At 42.8% G+C, this 19,284-nt stretch overlaps 1 protein-coding gene and 1 pseudogene across 3 annotated transcripts in view; both read right to left on the bottom strand.

Moving 5' to 3' along the window:
* LOC137654469 (carnitine O-acetyltransferase-like) overlaps window positions 1-19,284 on the bottom strand; it is a 44,440-nt gene that overhangs the window by 11,310 nt on the left and 13,846 nt on the right. For all 3 annotated transcript variants that reach the window (XM_068388129.1, XM_068388128.1, XM_068388130.1), the window contains exons 5-8: window positions 14,483-14,648; window positions 14,081-14,252; window positions 13,398-13,573; window positions 162-262 (exon numbers count right to left, since the gene is read on the bottom strand). In XM_068388129.1, the coding sequence (XP_068244230.1) occupies window positions 162-262; window positions 13,398-13,573; window positions 14,081-14,252; window positions 14,483-14,648 (615 nt within the window). The remainder of the gene's footprint in view (window positions 1-161; window positions 263-13,397; window positions 13,574-14,080; window positions 14,253-14,482; window positions 14,649-19,284) is intronic.
* Window positions 19,153-19,271, bottom strand: LOC137654864 (5S ribosomal RNA; annotated as a pseudogene).

The raw sequence follows: 19,284 nt of genomic DNA, 5'->3' as shown, positions 1-19,284 counted from the left end.
AGATTCACTGATCATTCCATGCACAACTAACCTTTAATAACAGAGAAGAACTTTATACTAATTCGCATTTGCTATGTTGATTTATACTAGATATTTAAAATAAAATAAAATATTCAAACTCCACGTTTGAAATCTAAAGACTAGATAAAAAATAAACTTACATGTAATCCATGATATGATCCATTAAGTTTGCAATAGGTGGCCCTTCTGCTGGAGTGTGTTCATATGTAAGACCAACTGCACCTTTTTTACCCACAATAAACTGTTAAGAAAAAAATTATGTACGCTATATTGACATTAACTCATTTATCAAGATCTCACATTAAAAATATATAGAAATTAGAAACTGTCTGTCTTTAAGTGTTACTGTATTATGGACATTTAAAATGGATTTTACTTCATCTAACTTTGCTCACTTCACTAATTTACTGTGCTACCAAGAATACAAACCAACAGAATGATTGACTTTACCCATATTGGTTATAATACACAGAATTTTCAGCAGTTCTTATAGCAGTGCATATAATCTCAAAGATTTAACAAACCAAACTTCAAATGAAGTACTGTACACTACAATCCAAGAATACAGTTTTATTTATTTCCTTTCCTTACTGGCTATTTTTGCCTGTTAGAGCATTTGGGCTTGTAACATCCTGCTTTTCCAACTAGGGTTATAGCTTAGCTAGTAAAATTAATAATATCATAAATTTTCAAAGTAATTTGTATTTTTCCTAGCCATACAAATACAGGATTGTTCCACCTCTGTCACATGTCCAGAGATAGAAGCAGGAAGGTAGGTATGAAATGGATTGGGTGGAAGATGGAGAGGAATTTGCCGGGAATAACACCTGCAGAGCAACCCTCCCTCTTTCTCCTAATGCCCCTCCTTGACTACGCCTAGAAGGGGCAAGAATAGATGGAGAAATGTCCATCCCCTTCCAAGGGAAAAAGCTGTTGGTGGTCATTACTCTACATGGTCAAACCCAAGCCAAATGGTATAAACACCCGAGAAGGCCCTCTAAAGTTACTGATGGGTGGATGAAGAAATGCTGATGTACAGAATCCACTTCAACCATGCCTTACATATCAACCTCCTGAGAGGTAAGTCGAGGAGCCAAGCAACTATTAGACATGAGTACAGAAGGCCCTTGCTTGCGCAACCATGAATACAAGTGACCCTTGGCCATGGGGTTGTTGTTACAGGTGATCCTTGGCTGTGGGGACGTTGGTACAGGTAATCCCTGACCGTGAGACCATTGGTACAGGTGATCCTTCGCCATGAGGCCATTGGTACAGGTAACATATGGCTGTGGGACTGTTGGTACAGGTGACCCATGACTGTGGGATAGTTGGTACAGGTGACCCTTGGCTGTAAGAGTAATAGTACAGGTGATCCTGAGCTGTGGAGTCGATGGTACAGGTGACCCTGGGCTGTCCCTGGCCTGTGGAGCTATTGGTACAGGTAACCCTTGGCCATGGGGGCGTTGATACAGGTGAAGCTTGGCTGTTGGTACAGGTGTCCCTCGGTCACAGGTCCGTTGGCAAGGGTGATCGACCTCATGCACTTGGCTGACAGTACAGGTGATCGACCCCATGCACTTGGCTCGCAGTACAGGTCATCAGCCCAGAGCCTAGAATCACAAGCGATCAAGTACTAGGTGGGAACCATCTGCTATCAAAAGAAAGGAGAAATTGCTCACAGTCATGCAGGACTTCTTGCAATTGGCCATCTTGAAATTCAACTTCTTTTTCTGAGAACAATCATCAGAATCAGAAAAGGAAAAGAAGGAGACTACCTTCCCACCAAAGTGTATCTTAACCCTCAATCACCTAAGAGCAGGTGTTATGTCTAACAGACACAATTATCTTATGCCAGTGCAGACAGCGGTCACTGTTGCACTGATCTCACCTTGCTGACTAACCCTATGGCTACCAGTCATTGGGAAAACTTCGTAGTGGCTTGGAGGTAATGGTCATAAGGAAAACTCTGTAGTAGCTTGGAGGTAATGGTCATTGGGAAAACTCTATAGTAGCTTGGAGAACATTGAAAAAATTCTTTACAATAGTGGCTTGGAGGTATCTGTTGTTGAAAAATGTTATTTTTATAATCAAATAAATTTTTGAATATACTTACCCGGTGATTATATAAGCTGCAACTCTGTTGCTCGACAGAAAACTCTACGTTAAAAATCCGCCAGCGATCGCAATGCAGGTAGGGGGTGTACTTCAACGGCGCCATCTGTCGTGCAGGTACTCAGTACTCAATGTAAACACAGAACTCAATTTTCTCCTCGGTCCACTGGGTCTCTATTGGGGAGGAAGGGAGGGTCCTTTAATATATAATCACCGGGTAAGTATATTCAAAAATTTATTTTATTATAAAAATAACATTTTTCAATATTAAACTTAGCCGGTGATTATATAAGCTGATTCACACCCAGGGGGGTGGGTAGAGACCAGCAATAATTGTTTACATTATTATGAGCTAAGGATTTTTTTATTTCATTTTAGCAGTTATTCAAAATAACAAACATAAAATAAATAAGTACCTGGTAAGGAAGTCGACTTGAACAATTACTCTGCCTTTTTAAGTACGTCTTCCTTACGGAGCCTCGCGATCCTCTTAGGATGCTGAGCGACCCCTAGGATCTGAAGTATCAAGGGTTGCAACCCATACAACAGGACCTCATCAAAACCTCTAATCTAGGCGCTTCTCAAGAAATGACTTTGACCACCCGCCAAATCAAGTAGGATGCGAAAGGCTTCTTAGCCTTCCGGACAACCCAAAAACAATAATAAAACATTTCAAGAGAAAGATTAAAAAGGTTATGGAATTAGGGAATTGTAGTGGTTGAGCCCTCACCCACTACTGCACTCGTTGCTACGAATGGTCCCAGAGTGTAGCAGTTCTCGTAAAGAGACTGGACATTCTTAAGATAAAAAGACGCGAACACTGACTTGCTTTTCCAATAGGTTGCGTCGATTATACTTTGCAGAGATCTATTTTGTTTAAAGGCCACGGAAGTTGCGACAGCTCTAACTTCGTGTGTCCTTACCTTCAGCAAAGCTTGGTCTTCCTCATTCAGATGGGAATGAGCTTCTCGTATTAACAGTCTGATAAAATAGGATAAAGCATTCTTTGACATAGGCAAAGATGGTTTCTTAACTGAACACCATAAAGCTTCAGACGGGCCTCGTAAAGGTTTAGTTCGTTTTAAATAGAACTTAAGAGCTCTTACAGGACATAAGACTCTTTCTAGTTCATTTCCAACCATACGATAAGTTTGGAATATCGAACGATATTGGCCAAGGCCGAGAAGGCAGCTCGTTTTTGGCTAGAAAACCAAGTTGTAGAACATGTAGCCGTTTCGAATGAGAATCCGATGTTCTTGCTGAAGGCATGAATCTCACTGACTCTTTTAGCTGTGGCTAAGCATACCAGGAAAAGAGTCTTTAAGGTGAGATCTTTCAGTGAGGCTGATTGTAGCGGTTCGAACCTGTCTGACATAAGGAATCTTAGTACCACGTCTAAATTCCAACCAGGTGTAACCAAACGACGCTCCTTCGTGGTCTCAAAAGACTTAAGGAGGTCCTGTAGATCTTTATTGTTGGAAAGATCTAAGCCTCTGTGACGGAAGACTGATGCCAACATGCTTCTGTAACCCTTGATAGTGGGAGCTGAAAGAGATCGTTCTTTCCTCAGATATAAGAGGAAGTCAGCTATTTGAGTTACAGAGGTACTGGTCGAGGATACGGATACTGACTTGCACCAGTTTCGGAAGATTTCCCACTTCGATTGGTAGACTCTAAGGGTGGATGTTCTCCTTGCTCTAGCAATCGCTCTGGCTGCCTCCTTCGAAAAACCTCTAGCTCTCGAGAGTCTTTCGATAGTCTAAAGGCAGTCAGACGAAGAGCGTGGAGGCCTTGGTGTACCTTCTTTACGCGTGGCTGACGTAGAAGGTCCACCCTTAGGGGAAGTGTTCTGGGAACGTCTACTAGCCATCGAAGTACCTCGGTGAACCATTCTCTCGGGGGCCAGAGGGAAGCAACTAGCGTCAACCTTGTCCCTTCGTGAGAGGCGAACTTCTGCAGTACCTTGTTGACAATCTTGAACGGAGGGAATGCATATAGATCTAGATGTGACCAATCTAGTAGAAAGGCATCTATATGAACTGCTGCTGGGTCCGGGATTGGTGAGCAAAATATTGGGAGCCTCTTTGTCATCGAGGTTGCGAAGAGATCTATGGTTGGCTGGCCCCAGGTGGCCCAAAGTCTCTTGCATACATCCTTGTGGAGGGTCCATTCTGTTGGAATTATTAGTCCCTTCCGTACGAGTAAATCTGCCATGACATTCAAGTTGCCTTGGATGAACCTCGTTACTAGTGATATGTCTAGACCTTTTGACCAGGTGAGGAGGTCCCTTGCGATCTCGTACAACGTCAGAGAGTAGGTCCCTCCTTGCTTGGAGATGTACGCCAAAGCCGTGGTGTTGTCCGAGTTCACCTCCACCACTTTGCCTTGAAGGAGAGACCTGAAGCTTTTCCAGGTCAGACGTACTGCCAGTAGCTCCTTGCAGTTGAAATGCATTGTCCTTTGACTTCGAGTTCCATAATCCCGAGCATTCCCGACCGTCTAATGTCGCACCCCAGCCTACGTCCGATGCGTCCGAGAAGAGAACGTGGTTGGGAGTCTGAACAGTCAGGGGAAGACCCTCTCTAAGGTTGATATAGTCCTTTCACCAAGTCAGACAAGACTTTATCTTTCCGGAAACCGGGATCGAGACCGCTTCTAGCGTCTTGTCCTTTTTCCAGTGAAAAGCTAGATGGTATAGAAGAGGACGGAGGTGTAGTCTTCCTAGTGACACAAATTGATCCACGGATGACAGTGTCCCTACCAGACTCATCCACAGCCTGACTGAGCAGCGTTCCTTCTTCAGCATCTTCTGGATGGATAGCAGGGCTGGGGGCTGATCGTCTTGTTCAGCAACGTCCTCATCAGAGGGTTCCTCATCCGAAACTGATGAGGAAACGGCAACGGAGTGGGCAACGTCTGACTCGCTGAATCCGGTCGCACTGGTGGATGCGTAACGGAGCCGGACGCAATATCATGGAACTGCTGCACAGTCTGTGAACTGTCAACAACCATGGGTGCGCGAGGAAGTACAGCGTCAACCCGAAACTGTCTAGACCGTCTGGGTTGCAGTCAACACCCTACCGTGTTGCTGAGGTTGACGCACTGCGTCACAACAAGTCACCTCTGCTGGTTGTTGAACGTCCTGAACGTCAACAACCACCTCCGAGCGTCGCTTAACGTCAACGAGCGACTGGCAACCCACACTGGGTCGCATCGGTGGAGGAACCACCTCAACTGGCAGACGCGAGTAGGTTACCTCAGCGTCAACAGGGCGCACAACCGACCGGTTGGAAGGTTGTTGGCCAGAAGGAGGAACCACCTCAACTGGCAGACGCGAGTAGGTTACCTCAGCGTCAACAGGGCGCACAACCGACCGGTTGGAAGGTTGTTGGCCAGAAGGAGGAACCACCTCAACTGGCAGACGCGAGTAGGTTACCTCAGCGTCAACAGGGCGCACAACCGACCGGTTGAAAGGTTGTTGGCCAGAAGGTTCTTCTCCGCATTTAAGTCCTCTATCAAGGACGCAAGCTTGGACTGCATGGCTTGCAGCAAAGCCCATTTAGGGTCTACGGGAGCAGGTGTGGCAACAGACGGGGTTAGCGACTGAGGCGGAACCGTTTACCATCCCTGAAAGCCTTGTTATGTGTGACATAATAGTACAGCAAAACTTCAAAGGCTTGACAAAAGCTGAGAAGTTGACCTGTAAACAACTTGGAGCGTCTCCTGGCTAGGCGCCAGGGCGAGTCTACCAGAATTGAGAAGTCTATCTGGGCAGAGGCATGAACTCCCAAGCCGAGAACTACTCTCGTGTCATATCAGACTCTCGCTCTATAAGCCAGTTTAAAAGAAGGGAAATCAAAGGCTGTATCCCTAAAAACTCCTCCTGGTGCAAAAACCAGTCGCCTAGCCAACGTAACGCTCTCTAGGAGAGCGAGAGAGCACTAGCTTAAAAACAACGGCTTCGAAGTAGCTAGGCCTAGTGTAAGTTCAGACGTTTAGGCGAACGAGGAGCAGCAGTTACAAGATCCGGACGAAGATCCTTAAAAAAATCATCATGATTTAATTAAAGTCCATAGGAGGCTAAGCAGCTTAAGGCTCCTCTCCATCTGACAGAGTCCTCAAGGGAATATCAATAGGAGGGAGAACAGCAACCTCCTCATCTACAGGAACCTTGTCCGATAAAAGCTAGGTTACCTCAGTGAGTCTCTCACTGGAGCATTAGTAGCAGACCAGAAGGCAACGTCATGTAACTGCTTGACAGTCTGTGAACTGTCAACAACTGAACTGTCAACCACAACAGGTGCGTGAGGACGTACAGTGTCCACTCGAGACTGCTTTGACTGTCTAGACTGAGCAGTCAAAACAACTCTAGAATGTGGAGGTTGACGCACCGCGTCAAAACAAAACAACTTAGACTGTTGTTGTACCTCGCGAACGTCAACGGAAGGTTCCGTGCGTCGCTGAACGTCAACATGCGGCTGGCAGGGTACACTGGAACGCATGGGTGGCGGGACTCTCTCAGCTGGAGTGCGGCAGAAGGTCGCCTCAGCGTCCACAGGACGCACAACCGTGGTTGGTTGTAGGCTAGAGGTTGGTGTCAACCTTCTCCGCACGAAAGTCCTGCATTAATGACGTTAACTGAGACTGCATGGTCTGCAGCAAAGACCACTTAGGGTCTACAAGAGCAGGTGCGGCAACAGACGCTGTGACTGCCTGATGCGGTACCGCTTTGCCTCTCTTAGGAGGTGAGCAGTCGTCGGAAGACTGCAGCGAGTCCGAACTGACCCAGTGGCTACAACTGGGCCGTTGGACTTGCGCGGAAGGGACCGACTTGCGCTTAATAAGCCGCGAGACCTTGGTCCATGGTTTCTTACGAGAAACCTCTTCCGCAGACGAGAAATAAATGGGCTCTCTCGTCTTTGTGTGGGTGGGGCGATCTTGGGTAGATACGCCCGAAACCACGGAGGGAAAAAACGTCTGTTCGTTGATCAAGGCCTCTCGAACCCATAAGTCGTTCGACATTACTTCTCCCCTGGGCTTGGGAGCTTGCAAGAGGTCCCGGACTACGTGAACGACAGGCACGAACAGACGAACCCTCGGACGCAACACTGTAACACTTTGCGCATATCACTTTATCGATTTTCTGTTTTGCACTTATTTCACTGAAATCGAAACTTTTACTGATTTCTACCTGAAACACGCAATTCTACCCTTCATTAAAAGGTAGTAATTGCGAAATCAGTCGTATAATGCAGCTCATTAATACTAGCAAAAAACAGAAAACATATACAAAGATAAAAAATTCAGTGGCTGGGAAAGAGACTAAACACTAGTTCAACTAAACTACGTTTACAATCTCTCACCGCACATAGCCTGGGGACAAGAATAAAACCCTAGAAACGTTTTACCTTCCTCCCCGTACAGAGACTAGGGACGAGAGTAACACGAGAACAACGTTACCCGCTTGAACGGAACGTTTTCTCTCCTCTCTCTCCCTCCGTCTCTATCTCTCTCTCTCTTTCTCTCTAGATTTCGCACCTAAGAGAAGAGCCCAATTATATATCGTCAAAAAAAAACATGTTATTTGACTAAAGGAAAAAAACTGAAAGGTTTTCCAAATAAAAAGTTCCTTTAATTTAGAATTTAAAACATTTAAGCTAAGAAAGAATGAACAAAACGTCAGAATCGATTTACTCTTACTGCAAAGTGAAACCGTGATACACTCTCTCTCTATCGTAACGATAGAGCGCATGTTGAACGTCCTGAACGTCAACAACTGCGTATTCTAAAAAACTAAACGTTAGTTCATCTTTGAAAAAAGTACGAAGACTATCAAAGAAATTCTTTCATAAAACATTAAATTTAAAAAGTTTTAAATTCTTTAAAGGCTAAATATGATATAACGGGCTCAACGTTGATTAACTTCGGTTCCAAGTTAGGACCGCCTACTATCAGGAAAGGTCGCATATAAACAAAACATAAAAATTTATTTTTATATGTTTATAATAAATGGAAAGTTAATCGAAGAGGCCTAATAAAGGCAGAGATATAAAATATATAGATCTATAACGTGTTAAGCAAAATTACTAAAAACCTAAACACACTTCCGTCTAAGGGAAGGGTCGGCCATTTAAAAGTGAAAGAGAGTCCATACTCTCTTTGTCACCATAATTAAATCTATCCAAAACGAGTTCAAGTTTTGAGATGAAGATAAAACACCTGCATAGCGAAAGCTCAAAACTAGAATAGTGTACTTCACCAAATAGTTGTGAAAACAAATCCAGTTAGTAACAGCGAATTAGTAGGTCTTGCCGGGAGCCCGACAGAGAGAAAATTGAGTTCTGTGTTTACATTGAGTACTGAGTACCTGCACGACAGATGGCGCTGTTGAAGTACACCCCCTACCTGCATTGCGATCGCTGGCGGATTTTTAACGTAGAGTTTTCTGTCGAGCAACAGAGTTGCAGCTTATATAATCACCGGCTAAGTTTAATATTGAAAACTCTGCAGTGGCTTGGAGGCAAGGGTTGTTGAAAAAAACAGTAGTGGCTTGGAAGTAATGGTCGTTAGGAAAACCTAGTGGCTTGGAAGTGAGCAGCAGTTGCTGTTACACCAAGCTCTCACCAATGCTAACCAATGCTACAGGTATCAGTTGACATGCAAGCTCCGTCGGCAATGCTCGGTAACAGCACTAGAAGTAGGACTTTTCAACTGCAACTGATGTACACCAATGCTGACATATCAGGCTCATGATTGCTAACCGATCCTGAAAGTACCAGTTGATGCACAAGTTTGTATCATCACAAGAAAGTAACTTGAATTATACCCCTCTTCGTCAACTATATGTTACTGGAGGTGTGTCAGGTTAGAACCATTCCCCTGCCACTGATGAAACTGTAGTGATTGTCACACTGGGCTTATACTGTAATCACTAACTGACCTCAAAGGTACTAATTGGTGGGCAAGTTCCATAAGGTACAGAGTATGCTACAGGGTAAGGAACAATTCTCCATATCACAAAAGGATTGAAAAAGGTAGGTGTATATGTTGCCCCCTCCCTTGATGTTTAGTTCAAGTAGGACTGCTCAATTACGCCTGGTGAACAACTGGTAACAGCAACACATTACAGTCATCTCACTGACTTAAGGTACCAATTAGCAGGCGAGTACTGTCACTTACTCCGAAAGGAGAATATTCACTATGTATCCCAGGGAACTTCATCGCTGCCTTCGTATCAAGGAAGAAATGTCTGTCAAGAGGAAAGGAGGAAAGAGAAGAGTTTGGTAGAGAATGAAGAGAAATGGTGACCTCTCCTTCCCCTTGTCAACCATTCTCTCATGCTGTCACAGAGGAGTCATGATCTAGGTGACTGAGCATGACTGTGCTCCTGCTGAAGAGTATACAGTACTAAATTTGATTCCTCCTTCTCAACACAAACCATTATGCTTGGGGTATTCTCACAAGGGGAGCATTGAGGACACTTAACGACACTGCACTTCACAGGAATATCCATAAGGTTAACATTTTTCCTTGCTAACAATTTAATGGCCATTCTAGCACTGCTAAAGACATTTCCATATTTAAAAGAACAAAAGATTTGTATACATGTAGTATTATTATTATTATTATTACTATCCAAGCTACAACCCTAATTGGAAAAGCAAGATGCTATAAGCCCAGGGGCTCCAATAGGGAAAAATAGCCCAGTGAGGAAAGGAAATAAGGAAATAAATAACTGAAGAGAACAAATTAACAATAAATTATTCTAAAAAAAGTAATGTCAAAAGAGATATATCATATATAAACTATTAACAACGTCAACAACGAATATGTCATATATAAACTATAAAAAGACTCATGTCCGCCTGGTCAACAAAAAAGCATTTGCTCCAACTTTGAACTTTTGAAGTTCTACTGATTCAACAACCCGATTAGGAAGATCATTCCACAACTTGGTAACAGCTGGAATAAAACTTCTAGAGTACTGCGTAGTATTGAGTCTTATGATGGAGAAGGCCTGGCTATTAGAATTAACTGCCTGCCTAGTATTACGAACAGGATAGAATTGTCCAGGGAGATCTGAATGTAAAGGATGGTCAGAGTTATGAAAAATCTTATGCAACATGCATAATGAACTAATTGATCGACGGTGCCAGAGATTAATATCTAGATCAGGAATAAGAAATTTAATAGACCGTAAGTTTCTGTCCAACAAATTAAGATGAGAATCAGCAGCTGAAGACCAGACAGGAGAACAATACTCAAAACAAGGTAGAATAAAAGAATTAAAACACTTCTTCAGAATAGATTGATCACCGAATATCTTAAAAGACTTTCTCAATAAGCCAATTTTTTGTGCAATTGAAGAAGACACAGACCTTATATGTTTCTCAAAAGTAAATTTGCTGTCAAGAATCACGCCTAAAATTTTGAAAGAGTCATACAAATTTAAAGAAACATTATCAATACTGAGATCCGGATGTTGAGGAGCCACCGTCCTTGACCTACTTACAATCATACTTTGAGTTTTGTTAGGATTCAACTTCATACCCCATAATTTGCACCATGCACTAATTTTAGCTAAATCTCTATTAAGGGATTCACCAACCCCAGATCTACATTCAGGGGATGGAATTGATGCAAAGAGAGTAGCGTCATCTGCATATGCAACAAGCTTATTTTCTAGGCCAAACCACATGTCATGTGTATATAGTATGAAAAGTAATGGGCCAAGAACACTACCCTGTGGAACACCGGATATCACATTCCTATACTCACTATGGTGCCCATCAACAACAACTCTTTGAGATCTACTACTTAAAAAATCAATAATAATGCTAAGAAACGACCCACCCACTCCCAACTGTTTCAGTTTGAAAACAAGGGCCTCATGATTAACACGGTCAAAGGCAGCACTAAAATCAAGGCCAATCATACGAACTTCCCGACCACAATCAAGGGATTTCTGTACTGCATTGGAGATTGTAAGAAGGGCATCACATGCTCCAAGGCCTTTCCGAAAACCAAATTGCAAACTAGGGAGTAGATGATTACCTTCAGCAAACCTATTAAGACGTTTTGCCAGAAGACGTTCAAAAACTTTAGATAATATGGGAGTTATGGAAATTGGGCGGTAATCAGTGGGACTTGAGCTACCACAAACACATTTACATAGAGGAGTAACATTACCAATTCTCCAACAAGTGCTAAAAGCTCCTCTTCTTGCTAACTTGCGTAAAATAACAGATAACTTTGGAGCTAAGAAATCTGCTGTCTTTATAAAAAACAAAGGAAAAATACCATTAGGGTCTACACCTCCATAAGCATCAAGGTCCATCAACAGAGCTTTAATCTCACGAGATCGAAAAGCTAAACTAGTTAGTTTAGCCTCAGGAAAACAGGAATGAGGAAGTTCAAGTTTTTCATTACTCTGTTTACTGTCAAAAACATCAGCCAAAAGGGTTGCCTTTTCCTTTGGACAGTGAGTGACTGAGCCATCTGGTTTAAGTAAAGGAGGAACTGTTGCATCTACACCAAAGAGTGCAGATTTAAGGGTAGACCACCATTTATGTTCCTGAGTTGTACCAGAGAGGGTTTCTTTTATGATTAAATTGTACTCCTTTTCAGTTGAGGCATAAACTCTCTGAGCTAAAGCTCGAAGCTGAGTATAGTTGTTCCAGGTCAAATCTGATCTGTTACCCTTCCAAAGGTGATAGGCCTCCTGCTTCTCCAAATAAGCACGTCTACAATCATCATTGAACCACGGTTTGTCCTTCATTCGGTACCTTAGCACACGAGAAGGGATACGCCTATCAATTATGTTGACTAGATTCTCATTCAAAGGGACAACAGGATCTACACTATTATATAATTGTGACCAATTCAAGCACAAAAGATCATGCAAAATCCCATTCCAGTCTGCTTGGGATTTCATATAAATTTTACAAGAATATGATATATCAGGGACAGGCTGCTCAGTCTTCACTAATAATGAAATCAAGGCATGATCAGAAGTCCCGACTGGAGAACCAACCTTACTAGTTATAACGCCAGGGGAGTCAGTGTATACGAGGTCCAAGCAATTACCAGACCTGTGAGTAGCTTCATTTATGATTTGCTCACAGCCTGATTCCGAGGCAAAGTCTAAAGCTCTTAAGCCATGGCGATCGGTAGGAGAGATAGAACTCAACCACTCCCTATGGTGAGCATTAAAATCACCAACAAAGACAAACGAAGCCTTTCTATCATCTTCTTGTATCTTAGCCATAATGGTAAGAAGACAATCGAAGATAGAATCATCCATGTCTGGATTCCGGTAGATTGAACACAAGTAAAAGTTGTTATGCCTGCCACAAACTTTTATTACCTGAATCTCATGACATCCACATTGATAGCAGGACTTATGAGAAGCAGGGTACTCGGTCCTAATATACACCGCCATTCCCCTGGCCCTAGGAATGGAATCACGTTTCAGCATTATTGGCTTCTTAAAACCAGTTATAAGGAGCTCAGATGAGTGCCTCATATTAGAAACCAAAGTTTCTGAGCACAAAAGAATATCATACTGTCTGGACGCAACTGTAAGGTCTCGGATATTTGCATGAAGACCACGAATATTGCAATACAGAAGACGACATTGACGAAATCTAGGACGTACTGGTCCCGGATTTCGCTCAATGTCTCCAGACAGCATAAGAATTAATAGAAATAAAAAAGAGACATCATACTTAAAAACTAGATTAACAAGAATTAAAACAAAAACAATATGTACAGAATAATAATAAAAGTGATTGATGATATCCATAGACTATAGTAAAAAGTCGGAAAAACTGGTCAACATGGAGGAGCCGATACACCATGCAAGGCTAAATACCCTCCAGGATAGCCATTTCAACTGAAGGGAGGACAGTAAGGATGGTTTTGAGAAGAAAAAATCAGAAAAAGGAAAAGACAACCTCTTGTAAGAAATAATAATCATGCTACTTACCCCATTTGTTGCACGGAATCTTAACATTACCCACAATACATTCATGGGCTAAGCAACAGATTTTGTTTGCATAATTTTTCTCTTTTATATAGCAGCACCATACTTGGCCTTTTACAGTTTGTTCCATACTAAATGATCTAAGGAAATCAATTTCCCAATAAAGTAGACTTCAAAATTTACCTAACAGCCAATAAATTCACAGTGGAACTAATTAGATGCTTCATTTCTTATATAATAACTTTAAAATCTTAAAAATAAACCCCAATGAAAATCTCACCTGAAGAGTCTTGTCATACCATCTGTTCCCAGCATAGCCTTCTGGACCATTACCATGTACACAGTTTAGAGCAGCATCAGTCATTATGTTGCCTGTAGGATTAACAATCGGCCCATCTAATGCTAACAAGAAGATGCTCTGCTGTATCTCATCCACTGATGCTCTGTTCATCTTATCTGCAGAAGATACATTGAGATGAAAAACATCCTCTTGTGGCATAGTTTCTAATAACCCATCACTACAAAAAAGAATCAATAAAATAAGCTCCACATCAAATAGTTTCATTAATTAAACATTCTTCCCTCTTTTCTTTTAATTTACCTTATCATTCTGTTACTTGTATATTTTTACTGATCACTTCAGTCTACTTCTACCTTTAATCCCTTTCTAAATCCTTACTTCCTTTTTTTCTGTATTTTCCACTATATTTTATCTTAATTTTATTTAATCAAACATAATTTTACAATTGTACTTGATGTAATAATGATATAGTAGCCAATATAAAGTAACATTTGCCCAAAATAATTTGATCCAAGCCTGACCACATTTTTAAACATCCCATATTACCTGTCGTCTTGGACAGAAACTATGTGCCATGATCAAAATTTTTGTAAGATTATAACAATAAAATTTAAAAATAGAAAAACTAAACATAGTCTACTAAACAAATGAAAAATTAGCACCTTTCCTGATTTTCTTGTAAGCTTTTCCCCATACATTGCGGTTCTGTGTAGTGAGAAGACCAACAGGGCTTGCTGGGTGAGTGGAGCGTTCAACCACATTCCTCAACTGATGCAATACTTGACGCACGCTTAATACCTCTCCATTATCGCAATAAACATTGATTTTGAAAAACTGCAAGACAGGATAAATACATTAAAAATCTGAAGGCACCGAAAACTATAAATATATGACATACTGTGCTGTACAATTACCCATTCCAATAGAATATTTCAGTTATTTCTGCAAATAATTACTTGCATAAATTTCTAATGGAATACATAATATATATTTGCATAAATTCATAATGAAATGCAAAATACACTACATTAAATTTAACTTGAAACGTGTAACCAAAAACTTACGTGATTATTGTGTGCAACAACAATATGCTTTGGAGGGTTTGATTCCTTTCCAAAAAACTTGATGGAATCCCTTGTCACTCCAGGAATGCGGCACGTTCCCAATATGTTAAAATACTGTGACATATCTAATTTATCTTTACCCATGTACTCCACTGGAACAGATTTCCTGAAATGTAAACAAAATCATCCACATGACATCCCAAATACTAATACAATAAAATGGTTTGATCTTGATGAAAAAAAAATATATCTTGATAAAAGTCATTACTTCAATACTAACCGTGTAAAATAATCGAAGCCAGAGACTTTTCGACCTCTAAATAAAAAATCTTGCTCCCCCACTACCCTACAATATCTAAGACTGTCCCAAAAGATGGTGCCACAAAAGGAACATTAACCACAGACTAACAAGGGGAGGAGGGAGGGAAACAGATGATGACAAGTATTAAAATTATAAATTCTAGTATTAAAATTCCATTTATCTACATGAATCTTACCTTTTAGTCATCACACTGATGAGCAAACTCTTCTGGAAGTGGGCATATGATAAAGACAAATGCCATTAGAAGGGCATTCAGTAGAGGGAATGTATTCGCCAGACCAAGCAGTCTTATTTTACTTTTAACTCTACTGCTTACTAGCACTTTGATGTGTTTTCTTCAAAATCCAATGTCCACTAAATTTCACTGTACTTGGCTCAGTAGTTTTTGCATATTATTCATATTTACCTTTTACTTAACAATGCCATTATTTTCAAAGTACTGCTGAGTACTTGTGTTTAGATGTACTTTATCTAAAATGTTACAGATTAATCCTTGGATCAAAGCCAACATAACTACCAAATTTGGATAAAATCAGTACAGTAGATTTTGTGTAAAGTTGGTCACAAATAAACAAAAAAATAAACAAATTAACAAACAGACAGGGTTGAATACATACTCTTCATAAAACCTTTGATTTTGAGAAAGGCAATAAAAATTAATTTTAGAATTAAATCACTCAAAACAAATTTGTATATATCACCTTACAAACAGTATCAACATTCCTTGTTTATCTTAACGCTTTCTAATTCTTATCTTCCATAAGTAGTTTCTTTTTGAAGCTTATACATCCCTGTATGGGCAGAACTAATTATGATAGGAAATTGTCATTCCCATATAAAGAGCTTTTTATACGGTATTCTTCATCCCGATTGATTTTCTTAAAAACAATCTTTTTGGTCACTCCCCAAAAGCTTCTAGAACAAATTTTCTGATGCAATCTGGACTCGATGTTGCACCACATAACAAAATCTTTGCATGAGAAGCCACGTTATGATATTTCCACAAAAAGGGATCATATAACAGTAATTAAGGTGATGACATCTTTGACTAAACATTAGTTGGATTTCTTTTCTTTGAAGACACATGAAAATGAGATACAGGTTTTCCATTTCAATGCATTTCTAACATTATTGCATCTACCTGCAAAAGCATCCTCTTACCTCACAAATGATGTAAGAGAATATTATTTCTCATCAAAGGGGAAGGTTATCAAAACTGCACTGCCTCTCCCATGGGGGAAGAAAAGGTAGGAGTAACGGTTATGCGACTTCCATGGATTTCTTCGATGACATCTCAACGTGTCATTGCAAAATCTTTACTCCCAGAGGACACTCAACAGGTGGTCCGCAGACAGAAGGGGGTGATTGAATGCCTGTCCTTGGTTAGATAGAATCCTTGCAGACATCCTCTCTAGCACAATGCAGCATCTTTGTACTTGTAAGAGTGCGAAAATAACAAATTCGAAGATAATTTGTATTTTTCCTAACCATACAAACCTTAGCTATTTACATTGGGTTTACCTTTTAGCGCAGCTGAAATGGCGAGCCATTAGAATTTAACGAGGGTGTATTACCCCCGCGCTAGTTAGCGGGGGGGTAGGGGAATGGTAGCTAGCTACCCCTCCCCCCCTCACACACAGATGAATGCTCACTTTCACTTAGAGGTAGGACTTGTCTTGGGGGACAGGGCTGGCGGGCAAATATGTGTAAATAGCTAAGGTTTGTATGGTTAGGAAAAATACAAATTATCTTCGAATTTGTCATTTGTTCCGTAACCGAAATACAAACCACGCTATTTACATTGGGTGACTTACCCATTAGGTAGGGTGGTAAGTCCCCAGCCATACTGGCTTTGGCTTTACCCGGGGACTCAGAATCCGAGTGAGTCGCACTCGAGAAAAGGAGTCCCTGCACCTCACAAGTTCCTTGCTCCGCAAGGAACCGTGTGGCCTACATAAGCTTGTGTGTGAAGGAAGAAGTGTGACCCGTCCTAGGCAGTTGACCTGGAGTTCCAGAAGGAACTCTGGGTTAGGACGTTCCCAATACCACCTCGTCAGGGTATGGGGGACGCGACACTATTGACTCAATACTCGGAACACAAGGAAGCATGGTTTACCTGCAGAGGTTCGAGGTCAGCTATGCAGAGACCAGGATGCTGCTTCCCCGTAGAGGGGATGATGAAGAAAGAAATAAGGGCCAGACATACTTCTTTCGTTCATGCAGACTAAAACCTGATAACAATGCCCTCAACCTTCTGCTACCTGTCCAAAAAGGAGCCTGAGGTTAGACCAGCTGTTGTGTAGCCACCACAGACCGATAGAAAACGTATCGAGACTCCTGTGGGTCACGCCCTGCAGGAAGCGGGCTGCGAAGGTCATTAGACGCTTCCAGACTCCAGCTTGTAGCACCTGCGTCACAGAGTAGTATTACTCGAAGGCGAGGGACGTTGCGATGTATCCAACATCGTGCTGTAGGGCGACGTGACGGGGGAGGGTCTGGAGACAGGTCGAGATGAATGTCCTTGAGTCCGGGCTGAAGAGGTATACTGGTGACTCTCCCCCGTGTCCTCCTTGTGCTCCCAAATCGGCTGCAACTGAGGACAAACTGCAGCTGTTCCCAAAGCTAACCTCTCGATTCCTTTACTGGCAAGAAAGAGAAGGTCTTGGGACATCAGATACAGAATGGAGACTCAAAATCTTGAAGGAATTGGACCGAAGGGCCGGGACCCCAAGATTCTGAGTCTAGCCAGCAACTCAGGAGCGAACCTAAATGTTGCCTTCCCCTCTTCCTTAGAAAGGGCGGAGTCGTACGAGACCAAGAAAATTGCTTACACACTGGCCGTGGCCAGAGTGAGCAGGAGACCCAAGGCGGAATACAATCCGAGGCCTGTCGTAAAGGGTCTTGAGAAGATCTCTTAAAGGACTAAAAGTCCGAGCCATGCTCCAAGTTGGAGGTCTTCCTCCGACTAGGGCAGGGATGATCGTAGCTTCGCATGAGCGAGGAAAGATCCAGCGGGCAGGAAAAAGTTATTCCTTTAAGCCTGAAGGTCAGGGAAAGGCTGAGCGACAGGCTTCATTGCCGAGAGCGGAAAGGAGTTTCCTCCCGCCGAAAGGCAATAAGACCGTTATTGCTGGAGAAGAGGCCTCAAGGGAAGAGGTATATCTCCCACGGCACCAACCACCGAAGACTCTTCACTTTGCCTGGAAGAACCCTGCGGATGACTATCGCAGATGACGCGACCTCCGTACCGCGACTGTAGCGGGTTGTCTCTTCTTGAGGAGGAGGCGTAGTGTCTCCAGGCATGAAGCCGAAGCAACGCCCCGGTTCGGGAGAGATGTCGCAGTGTGGTTGTTTGAGTAGTCTGCGCCGTGGGAGAAGCTCTCCCGGGAGTTCCGTCAGGGGAAGCAGAGGGTCCAGAAACCGTTCTGCGCATAGTCCCAGTGGAGCTCTCCCATTGAAAGGTTGAAAGACAACCTGGTCTTGTTGAGACCCTTTGTCCACAGACAAAAAGGAGGGAAGACGCAGGCGTCGAAGTTGTCCCACCATCACCGGAATGCATCTTGCCAGAGTCTCGGGGTCTGAGACTGGGGGGAAGAACAGCGGAAGCTTGAGGTTCCAAGCTGTCGCGATCAGGTCCCCCAGACCAGGACTTGCTGGTTACTCAAGGTCAAAGACCCCCAGGTACACTCTCTCTACGAGGCTCTGCTCGGATAGTCGGAGAGAACATTCCTCTGCCTGGAATGAGAGAGCCGATGGTAGTATTGAGAGAATCTCAATCATCCCGGTATCTCTACTGCAAGATGTGAAGGTGTGAAAATGCGTCCCCTGCTGGTTAGAACACGCCAGAATCATGAAGTCGACGCTCACGGGGCGACTCGGCAGGAGCTGTAGGATCTGTAGAGGGGCCAGACTACGGCCCCTAAGCCTGCCTGAATGATGGAGAGGTATCCTTCAGGTCTTGACCATAGGCCTGGACCGGAACATGCCCCCCCCCCCCCCCCCTTTCCTTTGACGAGTCCGAGAACAGCATCAAGAATGTGGGGAAAGGACGAGAATATCCACTACCATCAAGAGGTTCCATAGGTCAACACCCATTGCAGGTCTAATAGTCCCGCTGGTCCCATAGGGGCCAGGAAGTCCGGTTAAACGTTGCCTGAAACCACCGGAACTTGGACTGCCCCACATGGAACTTATCCTGAGAACCCATTCGGACTATAGACGGGTCAATGAGGAAAGGAGAACTAGGAAACGTTCCAAGGTAGGGCTGAAAGCTCTGCTTGACTGAGAACAGGTACTGCGACTCTCCTCAGTCTTGCCACAGTCAACTGAAAGGAAGGCTCGGAGGATGTGGCAACAGAATCTGGCGTCCCCAGGTGGTCACCCATCCAAGTACCGACCAGAACCGACGTTGTTTAACCTCGCTGGACGGACGAGAAGCGGGGTTTCCAACGTGGTAAGGCCGTTGACTCAATATCATGGC

This window comes from Palaemon carinicauda, chromosome 15, assembly GCF_036898095.1.
Source record: "Palaemon carinicauda isolate YSFRI2023 chromosome 15, ASM3689809v2, whole genome shotgun sequence".
Classification (NCBI taxonomy): domain Eukaryota; kingdom Metazoa; phylum Arthropoda; class Malacostraca; order Decapoda; family Palaemonidae; genus Palaemon; species Palaemon carinicauda.
This window is presented reverse-complemented; position numbering and strand designations above follow the sequence as displayed.